At 39.2% G+C, this 23,099-nt stretch overlaps 1 protein-coding gene across 1 annotated transcript in view; it reads left to right on the top strand.

Annotated features, from left to right (window-relative positions):
• The first annotated feature begins 4,646 nt into the window (after window positions 1–4,646).
• The window catches only part of CHRNB3 (cholinergic receptor nicotinic beta 3 subunit), a 31,863-nt gene continuing 13,410 nt past the window's right edge, over window positions 4,647–23,099 (top strand). Inside the window, exons 1-3 of the mRNA XM_070742326.1 lie at window positions 4,647–4,701; window positions 9,643–9,794; window positions 15,817–15,861. Of these exons, the coding sequence (XP_070598427.1) occupies window positions 4,647–4,701; window positions 9,643–9,794; window positions 15,817–15,861 (252 nt within the window). The remainder of the gene's footprint in view (window positions 4,702–9,642; window positions 9,795–15,816; window positions 15,862–23,099) is intronic.

The raw sequence follows: 23,099 nt of genomic DNA, 5'->3' as shown, positions 1-23,099 counted from the left end.
GCCAGCCTCCTGGACCGATCCGGTAGCGAAAGGTAAGTGCGGCCCTTCTGTGGTATATTGAGCTTGTGAGGCTATTGGTCTGGACAGAGTTCCCTGGAAAACTTTCTGCCTTCTTTTTCTCTTTTGTTTATTTTTATTTTTACTTATTTATTTATTTTGTCCAATACACAATATAGTAGAGAAGAAATACGAGATATAGGAGAGACTACAGAACAGGGGATGGAAGGCACTCTAGTGTGCTTATCTACGCCCCTTACTGACCTCTTAGGAATCTGGAGAGGTCAACCGTGGATAGTCTAAGGGTAAAGTGTTGCGGGTTAGTGGGTGATACTACAGAGTCCGGTAATGTGTTCCATGCTTCAACAACCCGATTACTAAAGTCATATTTTTTACAGTCAAGTTTGGAGCGGTTAATATTAAGCTTGAATCTATTGTGTGCTCTTGTGTTGTTGTGGTTGAAGCTGAAGTAGTCTTTGACAGGCAGGACATTGCAGCATATGATCTTGTGGGCAGTACTTAGATCATGTTTAAGGCGTCGTAGTTCTAAGCTTTCAAGACCCAGGATTGTAAGTCTAGTTTTGTAGGGCATTCTGTTTCAAGTAGAGGAATGAAGGGTTCTTCTTGTGAAGTATCTTTGAACATTTTCTTTTTGCTTTTCCTTTCTCTTTCCTCTCTTTTCTACTTAGTTTTGTAAATTCCCCCTGTGTGTTTTTTTCCCTTACTTGCTTAACAATCTGTACAATAAAATATTAATTAGCAAACCAACAAGCAACAACAACAGATTATAATTGGATTCTATTTATGATGTTTATCCAAAGAAGGACTTTCCTTGATTAAAGGAGCTAAATTGTGATTGACCTTTTTTAAATTTTACATCATTAGACACAAGGAAACCAACTTAAGTAATCTTATGTATTTGTATGTATTTGTATTTATTAGATTTGTATGCTGCCCCTCTCCGAAGACTCGGGGTGGCTAACAACAATAAAAAGACAATGTGAACAAATCTAATATTAAAAATAATCTTAATGTGCGTAGTGTTTGTTCTGTTTTTTACTCCCATTGACTAGATAGTTATATATTTGTTTATTTTTATCACATATTTGTATACTTCCCAACCAGCCTCTTATTTACTTATTTGTAGACTGTTCTCTCCTATTTCTCATATTGCTATAGGCAGTATGTTCCTGGTTTCTCTGGACAGCTATTTCATATTCTCCAGCTGTCCTTATTTCCCCCATCCCTGATGCTGTTTTTGCCTCCTGAGGATGTTGTTTGTTCAAATTGTGGTTTTTTGCACAGTTTTCTCAGAGGGTTTTAAAGCTACAGTCCTCTGGGCTTGAGTGTTAGCCCTATTAGGCTCAACTCAGTGAAATTGACATATGAGAAGTTTATATATAAAGTTGCAACAAGTAAATAATGAATTGTTGCAACAAATAAATTGATATTTTATTTTTCTGTGCCCGTGTAAGTGCATGTAAGAAATATGTCATTTTGCATAGCTTCTTGCTTTCAACAAGAAGAAAAATACTGTCCTGTATCATTGGACCTAGTTTTGAACCAAAAGTTCAAAATCCATCTCAGCAGGGTGCAGCTGTTGAGATGGATTTTGAACTTTTGGTTCAAATATTTTGAACCAAAGCTAGGTCCAATGATACAGGACAGCATTTTACTTCAACAGTTTTTAATCAAATAAACACATCTATTCTTTAGGCGTTACTGATATATAACAGGGGCTCATATATTGGATAGGATATAAATTACAATTATATACCTGTTTTGTCTGAGAAATATTAAAAAATTGATATATAATTAAATATATAGCCTAAGTAATAACAGACTGGAGATCTTAATGATAACTAATTCATTTCTGACCAAAACAATTGTCACATAACTACTAGTTTAATATGAAATGCACTTATCCTTTAAAAAATAAATTACACTCAATTTTGACTGTAAAGTTCAATAATTTTTTGTTTGTGGTATTTTAGTATGAAATTAAAATTGATATACTTTTTATTTTTCTTTCTTATTTTCACTAGTATACACTTCTAAATAATTTAAGGATCATCATTTATAATCACATTACACACACACACACACACACACTCTCACACATAATCACATTACATAGCTATATATTATTTTATAAGCCACCCAGAGTCACTGAAACATTGAGATGGGCTGCATATAAAGTTAATTTTAAAATAATAATATTTATAATGAAATCTGCATTGAAATAATACAATGTACAGTGGTACCTCTACTTAAAAACTTAATTCGTTCCATGACCAGGTTCTTAAGTAGAAAAGTTTGTAAGTAGAAGCAATTTTTCCCATAGGAATCAATGTAAAAGCAAATAATGCATGCAAACCCATTAGGAAAGAAATAAAAGCTCGGAATTTGGATGGGAGGAGGAAGAGGAAGAAGAGGAGGAGGACAGTTGCTGCCAAAGAAAGAAGGTGAGGTGAGGGGAATAAAAAAATCCAAAACTTTAAGGCTTAAAAAAAAAGAGGGACTCAGAGGTGGCAAGGAGGAGCACGTGCCTCCTATACACCCAGCGCAAGGCTACCTTCCATACACTGCACCAGAGAGAGAAACCCAGGCGGGCGAGAGGGGGAGCGCCACCGAAAGGCTCCTCTGGCAGCCCAGAAAAGCCCAAGATGGCTGGGATTAAAGGGGGAATGGCAGGAAACTGGCTGAGCCTTCGTGCCACTCTCAAATTTCCTGGGAAATTTTTCTGGGCTCGGGTTCTTAAGTAGAAAATGGTTCTTAAGAAGAGGCAAAAAAATCTTGAACACCCTGTTCTTATCTAGAAAAGTTCTTAGGTAGAGGCGTTCTTTAGTAGAGGTACCATTGTATTAAGATCTACAGGTGTTCCTTGACTTACGACCACAGCTAAGACCAGAATTTCTGTTGTTCAGAAACATAGTTATTAATTGAGTCACACCCAATTTTGCAAGCTTTCCCCCCCATGATTAAAAGAATCACTGCAATTGTTAAGTAAACTGAAATAAACGAGCTTCAAACGCTCAAGGGTTAACAGGTTTATTCTCTGAGGATCAGCAATAACATTGTCTCCAAGCCGCTACTAAGTATTCTGGCGCGAACTGTGAACAGCGCTTGGGTTTCTGTATTTATATTCTTTTTCCCCGCCCAAGACAGGGTTGACAGTTAAACAATTCTCCCGCTCAAACGGAACAACCAATCAATTTCAAACATTCAAATTCAAACTATTTGCATTCAACTATTTACATATTCAACACCCCTCCCTTCTTAGTTCAGTTGAGGGTCAATCGGTAAGCCATGTGACAAAATCGTCCAATCGACTGGGTCTGCGCACCTCCCTCTTTGACCTGCACAGATCAGTCGAGTCCTGTAGTTCGTAGGAAGAGGAGGTCGGCTCATGTGCGGCTTTGTGGAGTGCTCCTGGCCTTGCCAGTGGGATATCTCCATGCATAGAGTCCACAGGCACTCCGCCGGCCTCCTCGGGAGCCACTCCTGCCACACTGGAATGCTGCCAGGGGCTTGGTAAGTATAAGTCTATGTCTATATTGTCCAGTATGTTGCGAATTTGTTGGTTTTGCCATCGTGTTGAGCTCCCTGTGGGGAGTGAAGTAGTATAGTCCCAGTTAATGTCCAAAGTTTTTTCTTGCCGGAGGGTGATCGATTAAACGATCAATGTGTCACACGATTGTGGGGATACTGTGTTGGTTGTGTGAGAAATGGTCGCAAGTAACGTTTTTCAGAATGGTAACTTTGGTTGTAAGTCAAGATGACCTTATAACATTTACAATAAAAGTAAAAAGGAAATTGAATGGAATTTTAGGAACCACTTCATAGGTTCCTCTGTCGGTTCTGGCAAGGATGCTGTGATATATATACCTGGCATATTAAGAAACGGAGGTCAGATCGGTTCCCATCCTTCTGACCTTCTGCAAGAGCCTGGAGACCTGGTTCTGCCAGACGGTTTGAGCCCCCAATGAGGGAGTGTCAGACTAGAGGTGGTTGATGAATTAAGAGGAAATCTCCTTCCTATTCCCTCCCTCCCCATCTTTTAACTGTCATTTTATTTTGACTGTGATTTCTATTTTTTTTATTTTTAAGAATATTTATCTGCTAGGATTTTAATATTTTAATGCTGTAAGCTGCCCAGAGTTGCTTTGATAGTAGATGGCAAATAAATGTAATAAATAAATAATAAACCAATGTACAATCTTTCCTTCCTCCCTCCCTCCCTCCTTCCCACTATCTACAGACCATCTAGACTTTTCACCCTTTATTTTTTAGCATACAGAAGATAATTCAAACCAAGCACCCATTTGAATTCCTGTTGCCTAAGTTTATTATTTGAATTAACTTTGGCTTTCACAAGAATCCCAGTTACTGCCCAAACAACAAGGCAGAATTTAGGACCCAGGGGTTATTCCTTTTCGTAGGATTCTTGCGTGCAGCTTCTGACAGCTGACTGGAAATCAATGAAGTGTACTCTAAAAAGCTTCACAGTGGAGCAAGATAAGGCTTAAATCTCTTCTCCCTGCAACTAGCCTGCCAGCTGTTATGGTTTAGAATTATTTTTCTGTTTTCGATGGAAGTGGGTTATCTATAAACACCCAAAACATCCAGCAGGACGACCGGCTGTGGTGATGAGGTTCTTAGATGTCATTAAACTGCCCCTCCTTTTTTGTGCCCATGGTTCAGGTAAGTGCAATTTAGCAAAGTTCAGCAATTGGTTGCCTCTCGGGCCATTTTGCAGGACACACAGAGATGTATTTTTATGGGCTAATATTAATCTGCTTTTCTTCAAGCATGCTGGAATTAACTTTTCCTTGTCTTTAAAAAAAGAGAAGTAGGAAAAAAATAGTAAGCTACAGAAGGCAACGGGGATCGCATTCCGGTTCGTTTTTCTGATGGAGAAGCTTGTGCTTTGGAGTTTTAATACTTTAATGATGTTCTGCAAAAGCTTTTGATCAGATCGCCCCATACACACACCCTTCCACAAAGCTACCCAGGTGTGCAACTCTATCATCATATATGCAAGCAAAGTACAGCTATCCAAATGGGCTACCCTTTTTTTCTCTTGGCACTGCAGTTCTGCTCCTCTCTGTTTTGAAGCAAGTCTTTCATTCCGTTGAGTCCCGTTGAACTTGGATTGCGAGAGGTCAAGCAAGGCTATGAAGGGAAACATGAATAAGAGATACGTGCAGGAAGCTCTTGTGACATTTTTGTGCACAACGATTAATTATTGAGAGAGGAAGCAAAATGTGTGGACGATGGGAGGCCAAGGAGATTTATTCAGGGTAGTTCATTTATAGTTGGAATAGCAAAAGAGTGAGTCCCATTGAGGGATGTTGCTTAAATGTAGCTTCCCGGAATGTTTATATAATAGAACTTCAGCTCCATAAACCTTGTTCCAATCTACCCATTTGCTATTCTTTCTTCTCTTGCTTTCATCACCAAAGAGCTTATTCAGTTCTTTACTAAAGCCATCGTATCCGGCTTGCAGATAACACAAGCTGATGGCAAAGTGAAGAAAATAGATGGTAGTTATTTCCTAAAAATCTTAAATAAGATGACAGTGACTGTCTTTCCGTCCGCAATTCCTTCTCCAGCTGTTGGGATTGTTTTTTTTTAAAAACCATTGCTTTGAGCAGATAATTTATCGTTGGAGAGTTTATTTTGAAGATATCTTTGACTGTTAGCAGCTCAGAGCCTTCAGGATTGAGTGATCTGTTGGTTATGTGCCATCAAATTATTTTCAGTTCCTTTACCTCCATGACAATGCATCCATCACCTGGTCTTTTAGGTCTTCCAACAGTGTACTCATCACAACTATAATTGAAGCCATCTACCTTGTTGCTGGTCATCCTTGTCTTCTCTGTCTTTCCACTTTTCCAAGCATTAGAGCTTTCTCCAGAGAGTTCCTCACACAATGTGTCTGAAATAGGATAAGATGAGTCTGGTCATTTGCGCCTTTGGTGAGCTTTCTGGATTGATCTGTAAGGTGATCCATCAATTTGTTTCTGGACTGTCCAGTTTCCACTCTTCTTCAGTACCAAAGTTGAAAGGTTTAAAAATTTAAAGGTGAACCTCTTCCTATCCTGCTTCAAGAATGGGTGACCTACAAAGAAAACAAAATAAAGGCAAAAGAAAAATAACCAGTAACTCTCCAGGACAATTGAGAGATTATATTTTTTTGTGAGGAGAAAATCCTGAACTGCAACTTTGCTTAGAAGTAAGTTTTCCCTCAACTGAGGTTTATTTTTTTCTTCAGTATTTGCAGAATTTGTTGCCTCAGACTGTTTTCATCAACAATCTCATCTTCGTTATGGGTTCTAATTTAACTCTTATCATTAATTTTTAATATATGCCTCCTTTCAAATAGATCTAAAAAAACTCATTTGCATTATATAAACAATTATTCTTTTTTCTTTTCTTTTTTTTTCAAAACAAAGATATAAATTTGGAAGATACCAATAAGTGGACAGTGAAAATCACTAAAGTTATACTATTAAGCCTCAGTATAACATTAATGAAATATTGATCATAGCAGACAAATTTTATGAAGTTATTTGAAGAAGACTATAAATATTTCAGTTTAGGATCAAAATCTCCACTGTATTATTATTTATAAATTAGATTAGATTAGATTAGATTTATTGGATTTATATGCCGCCCCTCTCCGCAAACTCGGGGCGGCTCACAACAATAATAAAAAACAGTACATAATAACAAATCCAATGCCCACCAATCTAATTACAGTTTAAAATTAATAAATTCATAAAAACAATCCCAATGTATATAAAAACAGACACACAGTCAATTCAATCAATGGCAAAACAACATGGACAAGGGGGAGATGTTTAGTTCCCCCATGCCTGACGGCAGAGGTGGGTCTTAAGGAGTTTACAAAAGGCAGGGAGGGTGGGGGCAATCCTAATCTCAGGGGGGAGCTGGTTCCAGAGGGTCGGGGCCCCCACAGAGAAAAAGGAGAAAAAGGGGGAAAGAAAGGAAAAAGAAATTCTTAAAAATAGTTTAGATAAGTATTTGATTTCTGACCTCTGGATTATAACTTGTTTAGAATATTTATAAATGTATATTTTAAAAACCATACTCTTAAGTGTATTTGCTTTGCAGTGTGGTAAGTAGACATACAATTTAAAAATAAAATTATAGCAATGTGTGCACAGAGGAAGCTGAAAAGCAAGCAAGCTATGTGGAGGCAGTGGAATAAAGCAGACACTGAGTATCCTCTCTTCTGTGCAACTGTGATGCTAAGGACAAACTAACCTTAGGAAAGCTGTATTCAAGAATTGGTCTGGCAAAGGTTTTGTATGCCCTAGTTAGCAGTATAATGTTACCGGAGAAGAAGCTTTGCAAAATTAGGTTAACAACTCTTAATGCCTTTTTGGCAATGCTGTTACAGTGAGTTCTGGGGCATAGATCATTTGAGATGAGTACTCCTAGGTCAGAGTGAAGGTCATCTAAGAGATCAGATCCACCCAGCTTGCATTTGGTATTCTGGTTTTTGTTGCCAATGTGAAAAACAACATTTATTGGTTGAGATTTGGAGTTGCCAATTGTTATTCTCACAGTTCATTACATGATGCAACCCACTCAACGTTTTAGTCAGCAGAGATGATCCTTGAATCCTAAACTTAATGACTGGATTTGCACACAACAAAACCAGTTATTTTGTACTGTAGCCGCTTAGCCACAGAAATGTGCAAACCACAGCGTCTGACCTAGGACCCCAACAACTGAGATGGGTTAAAAGCAGCAGTGCATTGCTCCCAGTTTGGCATGGTTCTCTACCCACCCATCTGGGATGCCTCTGTGCATGGGCAGAAGCATCAGTGCATGTATGAACATGTATGAAATCTGGTAGCCAAGGGTTTTAGAACCCACTACTGGTTAAAAGACAGGGGTGGCAAAAAAATCTAATAAATTATTATTATTATTATTATTATTATTATTATTATTATTATTATTATTATTATGTCAGCACAACACAGCAAACGAGATCACTATGCTGGGTTTTGTATTTCAGCACCAGTCGGGCGCTTTCCAAGCACCTAGGACTGCGTGATGTAGCGGCGAATTATATTTGCCAATCCCAGTAAAGCGACCTTTTGCAATTGACAGATGGAGATTTTGTCAATTCCAATGGATTTCAAATGTCCACTGAGATCCTTTGGCACTGCACCCAGCGTGCCAAGTACCACTGGGACCACTTTCACGGGCTTATGCCAGAGTCGTTGCAGCTCGATTTTTAGATCTTCGTATTTCACTAATTTCTCTAGCTGCTTCTCCTCAATTCTGCTGTCTCCTGGGATTGCGATGTCGATGATCCATACTTTTTTTTTCTCCACGATCAGGATGTCTGGTGTGTTATGCTTCAGAATTCGGTCAGTCTGAAGTCGGAAGTCCCACAGTAGTTTTGCTTGCTCATTTTCGACCACTTTTTCAGGCTTATGATCCCACCAATTCTTTGCCACTGGTAAATGGTAATTCCGGCACAAGTTCCAGTGGATCATCTGTGCCACAGCATCATGTCTATGCTTGTAGTCAGTCTGTGCAATTTTTTTGCAGCAGCTGAGTATGTGATCGATTGTTTCATCTGTTTCTTTACAGAGTCTGCACTTTGGATCGTCTGTTGATTTTTCAATTCTCGCTTATTATTATTATTATTATTATTATTATTATTATTATTATTATTAGGCAAGCCATGCAAACCTGCTTAATAAGGAATGCTTAAGAACTGGGGTGGCGTAGTGGTTAGGCTACCTCAGCTATCTGCTAGCTGTGGTTTAGCAGTTCAAATCTGATCACCGGCTCAAGGTTGACTCAGCTTTCCATCCTTCCGAGGTGGGTAAAACGAGGAGCCAGATTATTGGGGGTAACATGCTGATTCTATAAACCACTTAGAGGGGGCTGTAAAAGTTCTATGAAGCGATATATAAGTCTAAATGCTATTGCTAAATGCTATTGCTAATGAAAGTATTGCTTGAAATGTAGCATAAAGATTGCCATTCTCTTCTATGAATAAAGTTTTATAGGTGCTTAGGGAGGAATAATGTTGTTTATGGCTTTTCTCACCTCTGTGCAAAATAACAGTTTGCTAAAAACTAAAAATAGACTCCTAGGCAGCTGTTAAAAATACAGGAGTTCTGTCATCCTGAACAGTGTTTCAGAACTATAGGTGAGAGGCACTGCTTCTGAGAGTCCACCCCCTCTAAAATATGGTTTCATTTGGAAATTGGTCCTTTTATATATATAGCCCATCTGCTAAAATTTATATACTGCCATAGACTTTTAATTCTGTCCAAGATGGCACTTTGCATTCTACATTAACTTGGCTGCCATTCTTACATTATAAATAATTATATATTATTATATTTAAATTGTTCCTTCCACAACTACTTAAATTATTTATGGTTCAAAAGTTCCCACCAGAGTTAGTCTTGAAAGAAATGTTTATGCCATTGGCTGCTTTTTAAAAAGTTTTCTTTGCGTCTAGAACAGCATGTATACGACGTGACTATGATCTTAATTTGATTGTATTGGGCTATTGCAATGTTTTATATAATAGCTCCAGTTAGTTATTTCTGCCTCCTCCCCCTCACTTTTTCTTTCTTTTAGCTTTTACTGTATTTAGTTCACTTGCTGAGAATGAAGACGCTCTTTTGCGACACTTGTTTCGTGGTTATCAGAAGTGGATCAGGCCAGTAAAACATGCTAATGATACTATAAAGGTATATTTTGGACTGAAGATATCCCAGCTTGTAGATGTGGTAGGTAATCTTTAAACTATCTTTTTTCCCCCTGACATTCACTGATAGGAACGGTCACATTATATCTCTTAATAAGGAATGTTCCTGTTTGTCTCTGTCAATCTTGTTAATAGCTTTTAAAAAATATTTAGCAGCAAAATTGTCCCCTCTCCCATCACAATATTTTATTGGCAGGATTATTATTATTATTATTATTATTATTATTATTATTATTATTATTATTAATTGGATTTGTATGCCGCCCCTCTCCGCAGACTCGGGGCAGCTAACAACAGTGGTAAAACAACATGAACAATCCAATTAATAAAAACAATTAAAAAACCCTTATTATAAAAAACCAAACATACACACAAACATACCATGCATAACTTGTAATAGCCTAGGGGGAAATGATAACTTAATTCCCCCATGCCTGGCGACAAAGGTGGGTCTTAAGTAATTTGCGAAAGACAAGGAGGGTGGGGGCCGTTCTAATCTCTGGGGGGAGTTGGTTCCAGAGGGCCAGGGCTGCCACCGAGAAGGCTCTTCCCCTGGGGCCCGCCAAACAACATTGTTTGGTCGACGGGACCCGGAGAAGGACAACTCTGTGGGACCTTATCGGCTGCTGGGATTCGTGCGGTAGAAGGCGGTTCCGGATGTATTCTGGCCCAATGCCATGTAGGGCTTTAAAGTTCATTGCCAACACTTTGAGTTGTGACCGGAAACTGATTGGCAGCCAGTGCAGGCCGCGGAGTGTTGCAGAAACATGGGCGAATCTAGGAAGCCCCACGATGGCTCTCGCGGCTGCATTCTGCATGATCTGAAGTTTCCGAACACTTTTCAAAGGTAGCCCCATGTAGAGAGCGTTGCAGTAATTGAACCTCGAGGTGATGAGGGCATGAGTGACTGTGAGCAGTGACTCCCTGTCCAAATAGGGCCGCAACTGGTGTACCAGGCGAACCTGGGCAAACACTCCCCTCACCACAGCCGAAAGATGATATTCCAATGTCATCTGTGGATCGAGGAGGACGCCCAAGTTGCGGACCTTCTCTGAGGGGGTCAATAGTTCCCCCCCCCAGGGTAATGGACGGACAGATGGAATTGTCCTTGGGAGGCAAGACCCACAGCCACTCCATCTTGTCTGGGTTGAGTTTGAGTTTGTTGACACACATCCAGGCCCCAACAGCCTCCAGGCACCAGCACATCACTTCCACTGCTTCGTTGACTGGACATGGGGTGGAGATGTATAGCTGGGTATCATCGGCATATTGATGATACCTCACCCCATGCCCTGGATGTGATAGAACGGGCTATTTTTTCAAATAGCCACCAGTGACGCTGGATTAGGGACTATGGGAGTTGAAATCCAAGCTGAATAAAGCTGCAGAAGGACAGCAAAATATATCATTATTGTTTAGGGTAGGGGGTCTCCAAACTGGCCAACTTTAAGACTTGTGGGCTTCAACTCCCAGAATTCCTCAACAAAGCATAAAGGGAGATGGTCTCAAGAGTGGTAGTTCAGGAATACAGATACAGTATCTGAAAGATATGTGACTCTTAGAAAGCATAGCAGGTGCTTAAGGCGTGCTAAATTTTTCATTCTTTTTGATTTGTTGGTATGTGGTTGCATAAAGTTTGGGGCCAGAATATATAGACTATAAACACGGGTGGTGTGGGATAATAAACTACCTTGGGACCTTCAGCCACGCTAATCTATCCTTTGAACATTTCTTCCAATTGTTCACACTGTTTACCAGGGTAACCTGGAGCCTTCAGGGTTCACTCTTTGTGCATCGATGTGCTTGGGTGTGTACATCTATTTGCAAAAGGTATAGAGACACATCTTCCTGACCTCATCTAGACCATATTCCACTGCTATATTTTTGATAAAAATTCCAGCAGTATTTGTCAATGACTCTATTTTGATTTCTGACTTTGCATAAAACTTCAGCTCATCCACATAAGGCAAAATGTAAAGTTTTATTAGCATTTTTTGGGTGCAACCAAGATTTCTTTTCCAAATCAAAAATGTATCCATTGTTATAATCATAACAATGACAAATAATAAAGGTGACACTGCTTCTCCTAAGTTTGACCAGCCCATATTTTTCATTTCCAAACACCAATTCTGTCTTCCACTGCTTCTATTTCCCAAAACATTTTAACGTTTTTATTAACAAAGTTTGTTTCCAAAGTTTTGTGGTAATGAATCAAAACCCTTTTTACAATGAATCCAGACCATTTGCAAATTGGTTTTTTACCTTGTGAGATTTTTCCATTACCATTTTATCAATCAGAAATTGATCTTTGATGCCTCTGCTTTTCCTTTTATTTTTGTTCAGTTCTGTTAGAAGGATATTGTTTTCTTTTAAATAATTTTAGCTATTGTCCACTCTTATGACCACGAGTAATTTAAATATTGTAGGCAAACATGTTATCAGCTTATAGTTTCCTGGTCTTGTCTCTTTCTCTGGGTCTTTTTTAATCAAATAAGATTATTTATCTATTTTTGAATTTTCCTGCCACCCATCTCAGTAATATAGTGACTCTGGGAAACTTACAATATAATAAAAGTTTAAAAAGTCAAAAAACAAAATTTATAATGTTTGGGACAAATTCTGTATTTAGGAAAATACTATACATTGTCTTAGCCACTGAATCTTAAATACATTTTCGAACTTGGAAAAAATACTAAGCAAGCAGCCCATTATAATGATGAAGTCAGTAAAACAATTTGTTTATTAAAAAATCTTATAATTTTCAGGACTTTAAGCTTGAAGGGAAAAAAAATCCCAAGTCAAACATAAAATTATGCATTTATGTAGAAATTGCTGCCTGAAATGCTACATTGCATAGGAGGATCTAATGCTAATGCTAAATAAGATAGAAATTGGTCAGATAAATTTCCTTTCCATGCCTTATTAGAAGAATTGGAATATTCTAATTTGCTGAGTGGCAAAAAATGGACAACCAAAAAAAGAGAGCATGTGATTAAACTATGGAATTTGATTATATACCACTTTAGATATGTTAATGGACGATAAGTTTATTAATGAGAGCCATTTGGTGATGTCACTCGTTCTCAGCCCTAGGAGGAAGACAGTGGCAACTCGCTTCTGAAAATGTTGCCAAGATGTGTCTATGGATGTGTATGTTCAGCGGGAGTAAAAACTGACTTGGAAAAACACTACAGATTATCAAAGCTACTAGTAGCTCAGGGGTGGGTTCTAACTTACCTTGCCAACAGTTAACTTCCTCATGCAATGCGTGGGCATGCATAGTGCCAAAAAATTCAATAATTGTTTTGTCGAGGTCTCTGGTAGAATCCTCCCAAAAATCCACAGATACAAATTTCAGATACACACACGTTTGAAAATTCAAAACAATGTTCTTTATACCGAAAATCCAAATAAACTAAGCACTCTTTTTGTATAGCAAAGAGCACTCGTCTCCAAACAAACTGGTAATTTGTATAACTCCCTTCTCAGTTCTGAGATACTTAGCTTGCAGCTGTGAGGCAATTCATAGTCTTTCTTCTTTCACAAAGTGAAACACACTTTGCTCTGGTTTAGTTTCAAAGCGGGGAAAAATCAGCACACGAAGGTCAAAGTCAGCAAGGCAGGCACGAAACACAGCGATCAGATAATCCTCCACAATGGCCAAACCCACAGGCTGCTCTTTACAGCAGCCTCACTAATTACCACAGCCTCACCCAACCACAGGTGGCCTCATTTTCTTTGATAATAATCTCTCAGTTGTTGCTGCCTATGCATCGCTCTCCGCATGTGTGGCTGTATCATTAACTCTTGTACCAAATCCAAGGAGGAGCTAGATAATTGATCTCCTTCTGAGCTGTCTGCCACACTCTCCTCCTCCCTGTCACTCATGTCTTCTTGGTCAGAGGAGCCTTCATCATCAGATTCCCCGGTGAGCAAAACAGGCCTGCGGCATGTGGATGTCTCTCCCACATCCACAGTCCTTGGGGCAGAAGCTGGGCCAGAGCTAACCACAACAACAAATAATAATAATAATAATAATAATAATAATAATAATAATAATAATAATAATAAAAAACCAAAAACAAGATGGCAGCACATGCACAGTGCTAGAAACTCGGCTTCTGCATATGCACAGAAGAAGAAAAAATCAAAGACATTTTAAAAATTTCCCCAAAAAATTCTCCCAAAAAGATGGCAGCGTCCATGGACTGCCACCGACAGAACCAGCTCTGTGATGTCACCAGCTGTTTGTTACCGGTTCTATAGAACCGGTTTGAACTGGGAGCAACCCACCTCTTCTGTAGTACTGATTACTTTTTGGTATTATTGCTTGGGAAGTGAAAATGTTCTTGAGCTCCTGCTTATGTGATGGCCTATCATGGAGCAGGTTCTTGCCAGGGTTGGAGCTAATCAGAAGCTATCATTTTCCAGAACTGGAGCCCAAAGGTTGTTGATCAGGCCCATCTTAGATAAAGATTCGATCCAGAGGGAATTGCTTGCCAAATGGTGTAGCATCCTATGTTGTTTTCCATGATTGAAGACTTGAAATCTGCCTTGGTTATGTCACAGACTCGGGTTGCAATTTTTCTAGTTACTAGTCTGGAGCCCCTGCTTATCACAGGAAAAGGAAAAGCCAAAATAGCTTCATTTATTCTGGCCGCATCGCTATAAAAGACTCCAGAGCAACTTTCAAGATCAGGTGTTTTACTTCAGGGAAGATATGACTTAGGGGTCATGGAGATCATAGTGGTATCTGAATAGGATTAAGAGGCAAAAGAGAAAGAGAATTGGAAAGGAAGAAACGGAAGGCATACTAGCAGTTTAACTTACAAAGTTTTTGAACCGTTTAACTTTCTTGGCACCTGCAACAAAAACAACGGTTGAAAACTGAAAAAGAAATTTTTATTTTTATTTTTATTTTTTATTTATTTGTTTTGTCAAGTATGTTTTGGTGGTATACAAAGATATAACAATGTTTATATGCATGACACTAGTAAGAGAGAAACATTAAGACAGGGGATTGAAGGCACGCTGGTGCACTTATGCACGCTCCTTACTGACCTCTTAGGAATCTGGAGAGGTCAACAGTGGATAATCTAAGGGTAAAGTTTTGGGCCTTAGGTGATGATACTACAGAGTCAGGTAGTGAGTTCCATGCATCAACTACTCGGTTACTAAAGTTGTATTTCCTACAGTTGAGTTTAGAGCAATTTACTTTCAGTTTGTATTTGTTGTGTGCTCGTGTGTTGTTGTGGTTGAAGCTGACGTAGTTGTTGACAGGAAGGATGTTGTAGCAGATGATTTTATGGGCTATGCTTAGGTCGTGTTTAAGGAAACGAAGCTCCAAGCTTTCTAAGCCTAGGATTGTAAGTCTAGTTGCGTAGGATATTCTAGAGTGTTTATATCCAAAATGCGGTGTGGGTTCCAAACACTGCATTTCCAAACTTACATGTATATACAATCAGAATACCTTTCCAGCACAAGAAATGCTATTTTTTCAGTCTTAGAAATATGCTAGAGCTGTTCATGAGGCAAAAGCCTTCAGGGTACAGTTGATTAAGGTTTTGTCACTTTCCTGCAGGAGGGTGGTAATCAACTAATTAATCCGCTAATTAGAGCTGAGCTTCTTAACTTGTAGTTAACCGATTAAGGAATTGATGGTGTGATGGAGAAAAACTGCTCAGGAGATGAAAGCTTGTTAGATACTCAAAATCTTAATAATCTTTGACTATGCCTGCTTAACAGAGGACCCAAGGACAAAAAAGGAGACTATATTCTTGCAGACGTCCTCTGGTAACCCTACTTCTGAATCAAATAATGATGGAAAGTTGGAAAGTCATTCTCTCCTCCCCCTTTTCTATCCTTATGTACAAGTAGCAATCTCAAAGCATTCAAGTTTAATTATTTTACATAGGGCTCCCCCTGGGAAACAAAATACAATTAGAAAATGTAGCTGACTCCCTGGGTGTGGGTATGGGTGTAGGGGATAGTTAAAAGAAAATAAAAATAAATGACTTGCTCTTTCCCCCCCTCTTCTCCAACAGGATGAAAAAAGCCAGTTAATGACGACTAATGTGTGGTTGAAACAGGTAAAAGTACAACCGTCTTATTTTAAAATGTTTAACTGCTAGGATTGTTAGCAGTCAGTGGGTTTTAATATCCTGTAAATATTCTATGAGATAGATGTTCCAATGTGGTTCTATGATACTATAAACCCAGCATCACCTTAATGGGTATAAATTGGCTTCTGTCACATATACTTTGGACTAAGTTAATATTTAAGGATAATTGCAATTAATGCTTGATAAAAATGTCAAATCTAATGCTACCTAATACAATATATAAATGGCTTTAGCAATAGAAGATATACAGTAATACCTCATCTTACAAACCTAATTGGTTCCCGGGGGAGGTTTGTAAGACGAAAAGTTCGTAAGACGAAACATTGTTTCCCATAGGAAACAATGTAAGATCAATTAATCCATGCAACGGAAAAAAAAAACCGCCGCCGCCCAGCTGTCACCTTTTGAAACAGACGGGGGGGGGGCTTCTCAGCGTCCTCCTGAACCCGAACGCTAAACCCGAACTTTCGGGTTCGGCGTTCGGGAGGCCGCCGAGAAGCCCCCCGGCTGTTTTAAAAGGTGACAGCCGGGCGGCGGGGCTTCTCAGCAACCTCCCGAACCCGAACTTTTGCCAAACGTCCAGGTTTGGCATTCGGGAGGCCGCCGAGAAGCCCCGCCGCCCAGCTGTCACCTTTTAAAACAGCCGGGGGGCTTCTTGGTGGCCTCCCGAACGCCGAACCCGGAAGTTTGGGTTTGGCGTTCGAGTTCAGGAGGACGCTGAGAACCCCCCCGGCTGTTTCAAAAAGCAACAGCCAGGCGGCGGGGCTTCTCAGCGGTGGTGGTGGGTTCGTAAGAAGGAAAAAGTTCATAAGAAGAGGCAAAAAATTTCTGAACCCCGGGTTCGTATCTCGGGTTGTTCGTAAGATGAGGGGTTCGTATCATGAGGTACCACTGTATTTGTAGCTCAGGGTTGAACTGGGACATCCTTGGTGCCCTCTGAGCTTGATGCTTTTCTTGCAGGTGTTCTATTACCCAACTAGGTAATATCATCAGTGCTAGTGTAAATGGCTTTTGTTTTAACCAATGTATTGTATTTGAATAACAATTTTCACACTGTATTTTATTTGCGGCAGAACCTTAAATGTTATTTTTTTTTATTTACCAAACCTATTTGCCTTTCATCTCTCCAAAGTGACTCTAGGTGACTTAGAAACATTCAATTAAAGCATCATATTGCCAAGAGTATTAAATGCCAACTTCAGTTGGTATATATTTATTTTTATTTATTATGAAATTTATTTTCCTCCCATGTCACATCCAATGACCTTGGGTGGCTTACAACACAAAAACATTAAAACCATCAATTATTAACTATTGGGCATTATAACTGATTGCTATGACAAAGGGACAATATACCTAACACTACACATCATGACTGCAGTGAGAATGGTGTATTCACTACAGTGGAAAAATGAAAACACCCCTTCAGAAGAGGAGATAATAACGAAGAAACTAGTCTGAGCAGAAATGGATAGACTAACATTAAAAATAAAAAAGGAGAGAAAGAATATTATGTCACATGGAACAGATTCTATCAATGGCTAGAAGTGCGAGGTGGGAGTCAGAATACCAAAAAGGTAGGCTAAGCAGATCTGGAATGAGATACAATAATAGCACTGTTTAAGTAGTGTATGTAGGTACACACACATATACATACATACATACATACATACATACATACATACATACATACATACATACTGTGTTCCCTCGATTTTCGCGGGGGATGCGTTCCGAGACCGCCCGCGAAAGTCGAATTTCTGCGAAGTAGAGATGCGGAAGTAAATACACTATTTTTGGCTATGAACAGTATCCCAAGCCTTCCCTTAGCACTTTAAACCCCTAAATTACCATTTCCCATTCCCTTAGCAACCATTTAGATTATTACTCACCATGTTTATTTATTAAAGTTTATTTAAAAAATGTTTTTTAAAGGCGGACGAAAGTTTGGTAATGACATATGACATCATCGGGCAGGATAGGGGAAAAAACGCGAAGTATTTTTTAATTAATATTTTTGAAAAACCGTGGTATAGACGTTTCGCGAAGTTCGAACCCGCGAAAATCGAGGGAACACTGTATATAGCAAAAATATGTGATATATACACACACACACATAAATACACACACACACATACACACACACATATCACTTGTTTTTCATTTTGTTTTTTGTGGTGGTTGAAATGCCAGGCCGGTCACACTGTATTCGATATAGTTATATGTAAATAATAAAAATATATTTTTTAAAATTGTAAAATAACACAGCAGATAAAATCATTAAAACAAAATGGCAAAGGTGGGAGCCAAATACACTGGGGTTGGGGATGCGTAATGAAGTTTTAATTAGTCAACTACCTTCAGCGCACCATATCTGCTATGGTCTTTCCTGAATAGGGATAGCATTGCAGTGATTTATGTGAGTGCTTTTCATTTAGACTACTGTGATGCATTTTATGTTGGGGCTGCCCTGGCAATTGAACCAGAAACTTCAACTGGTCCAGAAAGTGGCAGTGAAGTGTTTGAGTCGGGCATCTTAGAAACATAGAAACATAGAAGACTGACGGCAGAAAAAGACCTCATAGTCCATCTAGTCTTCCCTTATACTATTTCCTGTATTTTATCTTACAATGGATATATGTTTATCCCAGGCATGTTTAAATTCAGTTACTGTGGATTTACCAACCACGTCTGCTGGAAGTTTGTTCCAAGGATCTACTACTCTTTCAGTAAAATAATATTTTCTCACGTTGCTTTTGATCTTTCCCCCAACTAACTTCAAATTGTGTCCCCTTGTTCTTGTGTTCACTTTCCTATTAAAAACACTTCCCTCCTGAACCTTATTTAACCCTTTAACATATTTAAATGTTTCAATCATGTCCCCCCTTTTCCTTCTGTCCTCCAGACTATACAGATTGAGTTCATTAAGTCTTTCCTGATACGTTTTATGCTTAAGACCTTCCACCATTCTTGTAGCTCGTCTTTGGACCCGTTCAATTTTGTCAATATCTTTTTGTAGGTGAGGTCTCCAGAACTGAACACAGTACTCCAAATGTGGTCTCACCAGCGCTCTATATAAGGGGATCACAATCTCCCTCTTCCTGCTTGTTATACCTCTAGCTATGCAGCCAAGCATCCTACTTGCTTTTCCTACTCACCCATTTTGAGACTGTCAGAAATCTTGCTATACACCCTGTCATGATAATAGGCCCTGTGCCAAATTCAGGCTTCCGGGTTTGATACACGAGGCCTAAGCAACCTGGTAGACCACCTTTGCTATGGTAAACCTGACTGAAGTGTGTACAGTGCAATCTCTAGAGGAGTTGTTGCACCACAATGCGGCTGCCTTATTTTGTTCTGCCCTGTTCTAGTTTTGCTTCCCTGTTCGCTCTCTTTCTAATACGTATTTTTTAAAAAAATATAAATTCACTGTAAGATTATTATTGCATTTAGTCATTTTAATTGTGTTGTTTGCATACAGCCTCAAGATAATTACATGAGATATATGATCCCTCTAGGGCGATAAGAGTCCTTCATCTCTCCTTCTAGCTCAGTATGATCAACACTGTAATCTTATATATCAGTGATGGCAAAACTATGGCACGTGTGCCAGAAGTGGCATATAGAACCATCTCTCTGGCCATGCCAGCCATCGCCAGTTGCTCTTCCGGGTTCCAGAATGCACATGCATAGCAGCAACTGGTCTTTGTGTGGGCGAGAATGCCAGAAACCAAAAGAGTAGCTTCCTGATGCGTATGCGCATGCCGGGAGCCTGAGCTTACAGTTCACCAACACTGTTATATATAAAATATATAACAGTGTTATATAAAACACTATAATATAATATAATATATAACAGTGTTATATATAACACTGTTATATAAAAAATATAAAATATTAATATTAACCGCTCCAAACTGATTGTAAAAAATATGACTTCAGTAACCGAGTTGTCGAAGCGTGGAACTCATTACCGGACTCCATAGTGTCATTTATTTATTTATTATTTGGATTTGTATGCCGCCCCTCTCCCAAGTCATCCCCAAACCCCCAACACTTTACCCTTAGATTATCTACAGTTGACCTATCCAGATTCCTAAGAGGTCAGTAAGGGGCGAGTACAAGTGCACTAGAGTGCCTTCCGTCCCCTGTCCTATTGCTCTCCTATATCCCCTATACCTTTCTTCTATTCCTATATATCTTCTTCTATTCTTTCATTGATATGTTCTATTACTATACCTTCTTTTCTATTATTTCTTAGATATATTTTACTATGAGTATCTCCTCTGTAACCTTCATCATGTATTTTACTATGTGTATATAGATATATACCCACTAAAACCCTCATTGTGTATTGGACAAATAAATAAATAAATAAATAAATAAAAAAGTTCCTCTTTGGACTTTCCCTTATGGGCTGCGCATTTTATTTAAGTTACTATACAGTTACAAGGACAGAGGACATGTGGCTCGCACATGTGATATTTAGGAAAGGGAATTAGAGAGTTTCATTAAATATAAATCCACATCAGCTGCATTTGCTTTTGTCTTTGTGGATGTAAACTGGAGCAGCCTTTGAGCAACATCACATAAACGGGACATTGCGTGGTTAATATATCAGTGGAATGTTCGTGAGTTGTTTTTTTAAACCTCTGTGGGGAATTAGCTATAATTGCAATGCTGGCTTCTGCTGACGTTGCAATCAAAATGGGTCAGAACTTCCAACGACCAACCAGCTGATTCTGTCTTCTGAACTGCTGGCGCTCAGGTGCCCTCTACTAGCATAAGAGGAAAAATTGGAGCATTGGGAATTGGGAAAGTGAAGACTAGCACCTCCGTGCCTCAGTTTCCCTTCTTTTGATGTGGGATGTAAATCAGATTCTGCATGCAATTTTCAAACCACAAAAAAACACAACAGTTTAATTTATGAACAATCAGAGAATGCAAACCAGAATCTCAGTGGCCAGATAGACCCAAGGAAAGGGAGGGACTTGGAGGCTAGCTCCACCCTATTAGAAAGGGCATATCAGGTAAGTACAATGCTCCTTCTCCATAATGGGTGGAGCTAGTCTCCAAGAATGGGACATGCCAAAGAAGTTCACCCTTGGGAGGGTATCCTAAGTCTGTCTGGAACACCCATTGTCCGGAACCACCTGCTTTAACACCCTCCATCCAAAAGCCACCTCCACAGAAGCGAAAATGTCCAGTTTGTAATGACGGACAAAAGGAGTAGGGGATGACCAGGTTGCCATGCGGCTGACCTCCTCAATTGTCGCCTGGATATTCCACACAGCCCTAGTGGCAGGGCTCTGCGTGGTATGTGCAGTCACTCTGGGAGGATGTGAAAGGGTCAACTGGTCAAAAGACAGAGAAATAACAGAACAGATCCAATGCCCTACGGTCGAGGATACTTTTTGACCCTTGGAAGTGTCCTTAAAGGAAAGAAACAGTGCTTCCATCTTGCGAAAGTTCGATGTGTGCTGAATATAAATGTCTAGTGTTCGTCTCATACCCAAGAGGTGCCACTGTCTTTCTGGGTCAATAGAAAGGGTAGAAGGTAGGTAAAACTATTTCTTGGGCCCTATGGAAATAGACGTTAATCTTTTAACTCATGTCCTTGGCTCAGGACTGATTCAAAAGAGGGGGAACTAAGGCACAAAGGTGCTGTTTATACTCAGTCCTGATTGGCTAAGGGCCGTGTCCTGACCCTTTCTTGAAGGCTAGCTCCTCCCATTATGGAGAAAAGTGACTTATGATTCTTTTTCACACGACCATTGTAACATCCCCACAATTACATGATCAAATTCAGATGCTTGGCAACTGACTCAGATTTATGATGGTTGCAATGTCCCGGGGTCATGGGATCATAATCTTTTGCGACCTTCTGACAAGCAAAGTCAACGGTAAAGCCAAATTCAGTTAACAACCATGTTACTAACTTAGTAACTGCAGTGATTCATTTAACAGTTGTGCCAAAAATGGTTGTAAAATGGGACAAATCTCATTTGACAACTGTTTTACTTAGCAACAGAAATTTTGGGCCCAATTTTGGTCCTAAGTCGAAGACTACCTGTATTTTAGCCATGTTGTTCTCTCCAATGGTTTACTAGAAATCTGTCTATTCTTGTCCTTCAGGTGATTAAGATTAAGGATATACTCTTGGACCTTCCAATGGACTATTGATAAAGTTAAATTGGAAATGATTTGTAATTTAATACATATGGTATACTTTCAGTAGAATCGCATTTTACAATTTAGTTTAGGGGGTTACGTAGCTTTTTGCCATCACACCTTAGCGTAATCATAACATACATATCTCTTCTAAATATCCATGTACCAAATTAGTACAAATGGACAATAAAAACCTTATTTTAATAAAGTCATATAAATTAAAAATCTTCACATTTATCCTGCACTCTGTCGGCAGTGCACCTCCCCAAGATCTCACAGTTTGGACAACTTTGATTTAAACCAGAGATCTTCAAACTTGGTGACTTGGGAGTTGAAGTCCACAAGTCTTAAAGTTGTCACATTTGGGAATCCCTTGTTTAAACTATCAAGAATCTGAGATTGTATGAAAGGTTTTTTTAGTGCAGTGTGATCCTTGTCCAACTTTCTGGCTATGGGTTTGTGGAGCTGAGGATCTGAAAACATGATTTTTCTGAATTGCTTTACTTCCTGATACACCTGTCTGCAGTTATGAAAAGCTTCATTTGTATTGCAAGAAAGGGCTTATAAAAATACCCATTGTTCATTATTTTGGCAAAGAAATCCCAAGCAGCTCTTGGAGATCATGATGTCTTCCTGGCCAAAGCACTTGGATGACTAACAATAACTTGAGATTAAAGCTGAGCTTTCTTTCAGTTACTGTAAAAAGTCAACTTTGACTGCAGATTCCAGTTCATACACTGAGATATACTTCTATAATTCAGCTTTCCTCAAGCTGATTTCCCCACCCCCCACCCCAAATTTGAGACTACAGCTCCAATAATTATATTAAGAAGATTGCTTGCTACCTTCTGTTCTGTGACTCCCTTGGACATAGTTGCTATCTGATCTCAGCAGCATGTAAAAATATGGATGACTCCTTCCATGGGATTTGGTACGCCAAAAAGTGGGTTACCTCTTTAAAGGATCTAATTACGCATGCAGTGGAAGCGTTGATGTCTAATCCTAACTCATCCATTGTGAGGAACAGCCGGTAG

Source organism: Erythrolamprus reginae, chromosome 2 (assembly GCF_031021105.1).
Source record: "Erythrolamprus reginae isolate rEryReg1 chromosome 2, rEryReg1.hap1, whole genome shotgun sequence".
Lineage (NCBI taxonomy): Eukaryota > Metazoa > Chordata > Lepidosauria > Squamata > Dipsadidae > Erythrolamprus > Erythrolamprus reginae.
The sequence above is the reverse complement of the archived record's forward strand: the minus strand, read 5'-3'. Positions and strand labels throughout refer to the sequence as shown.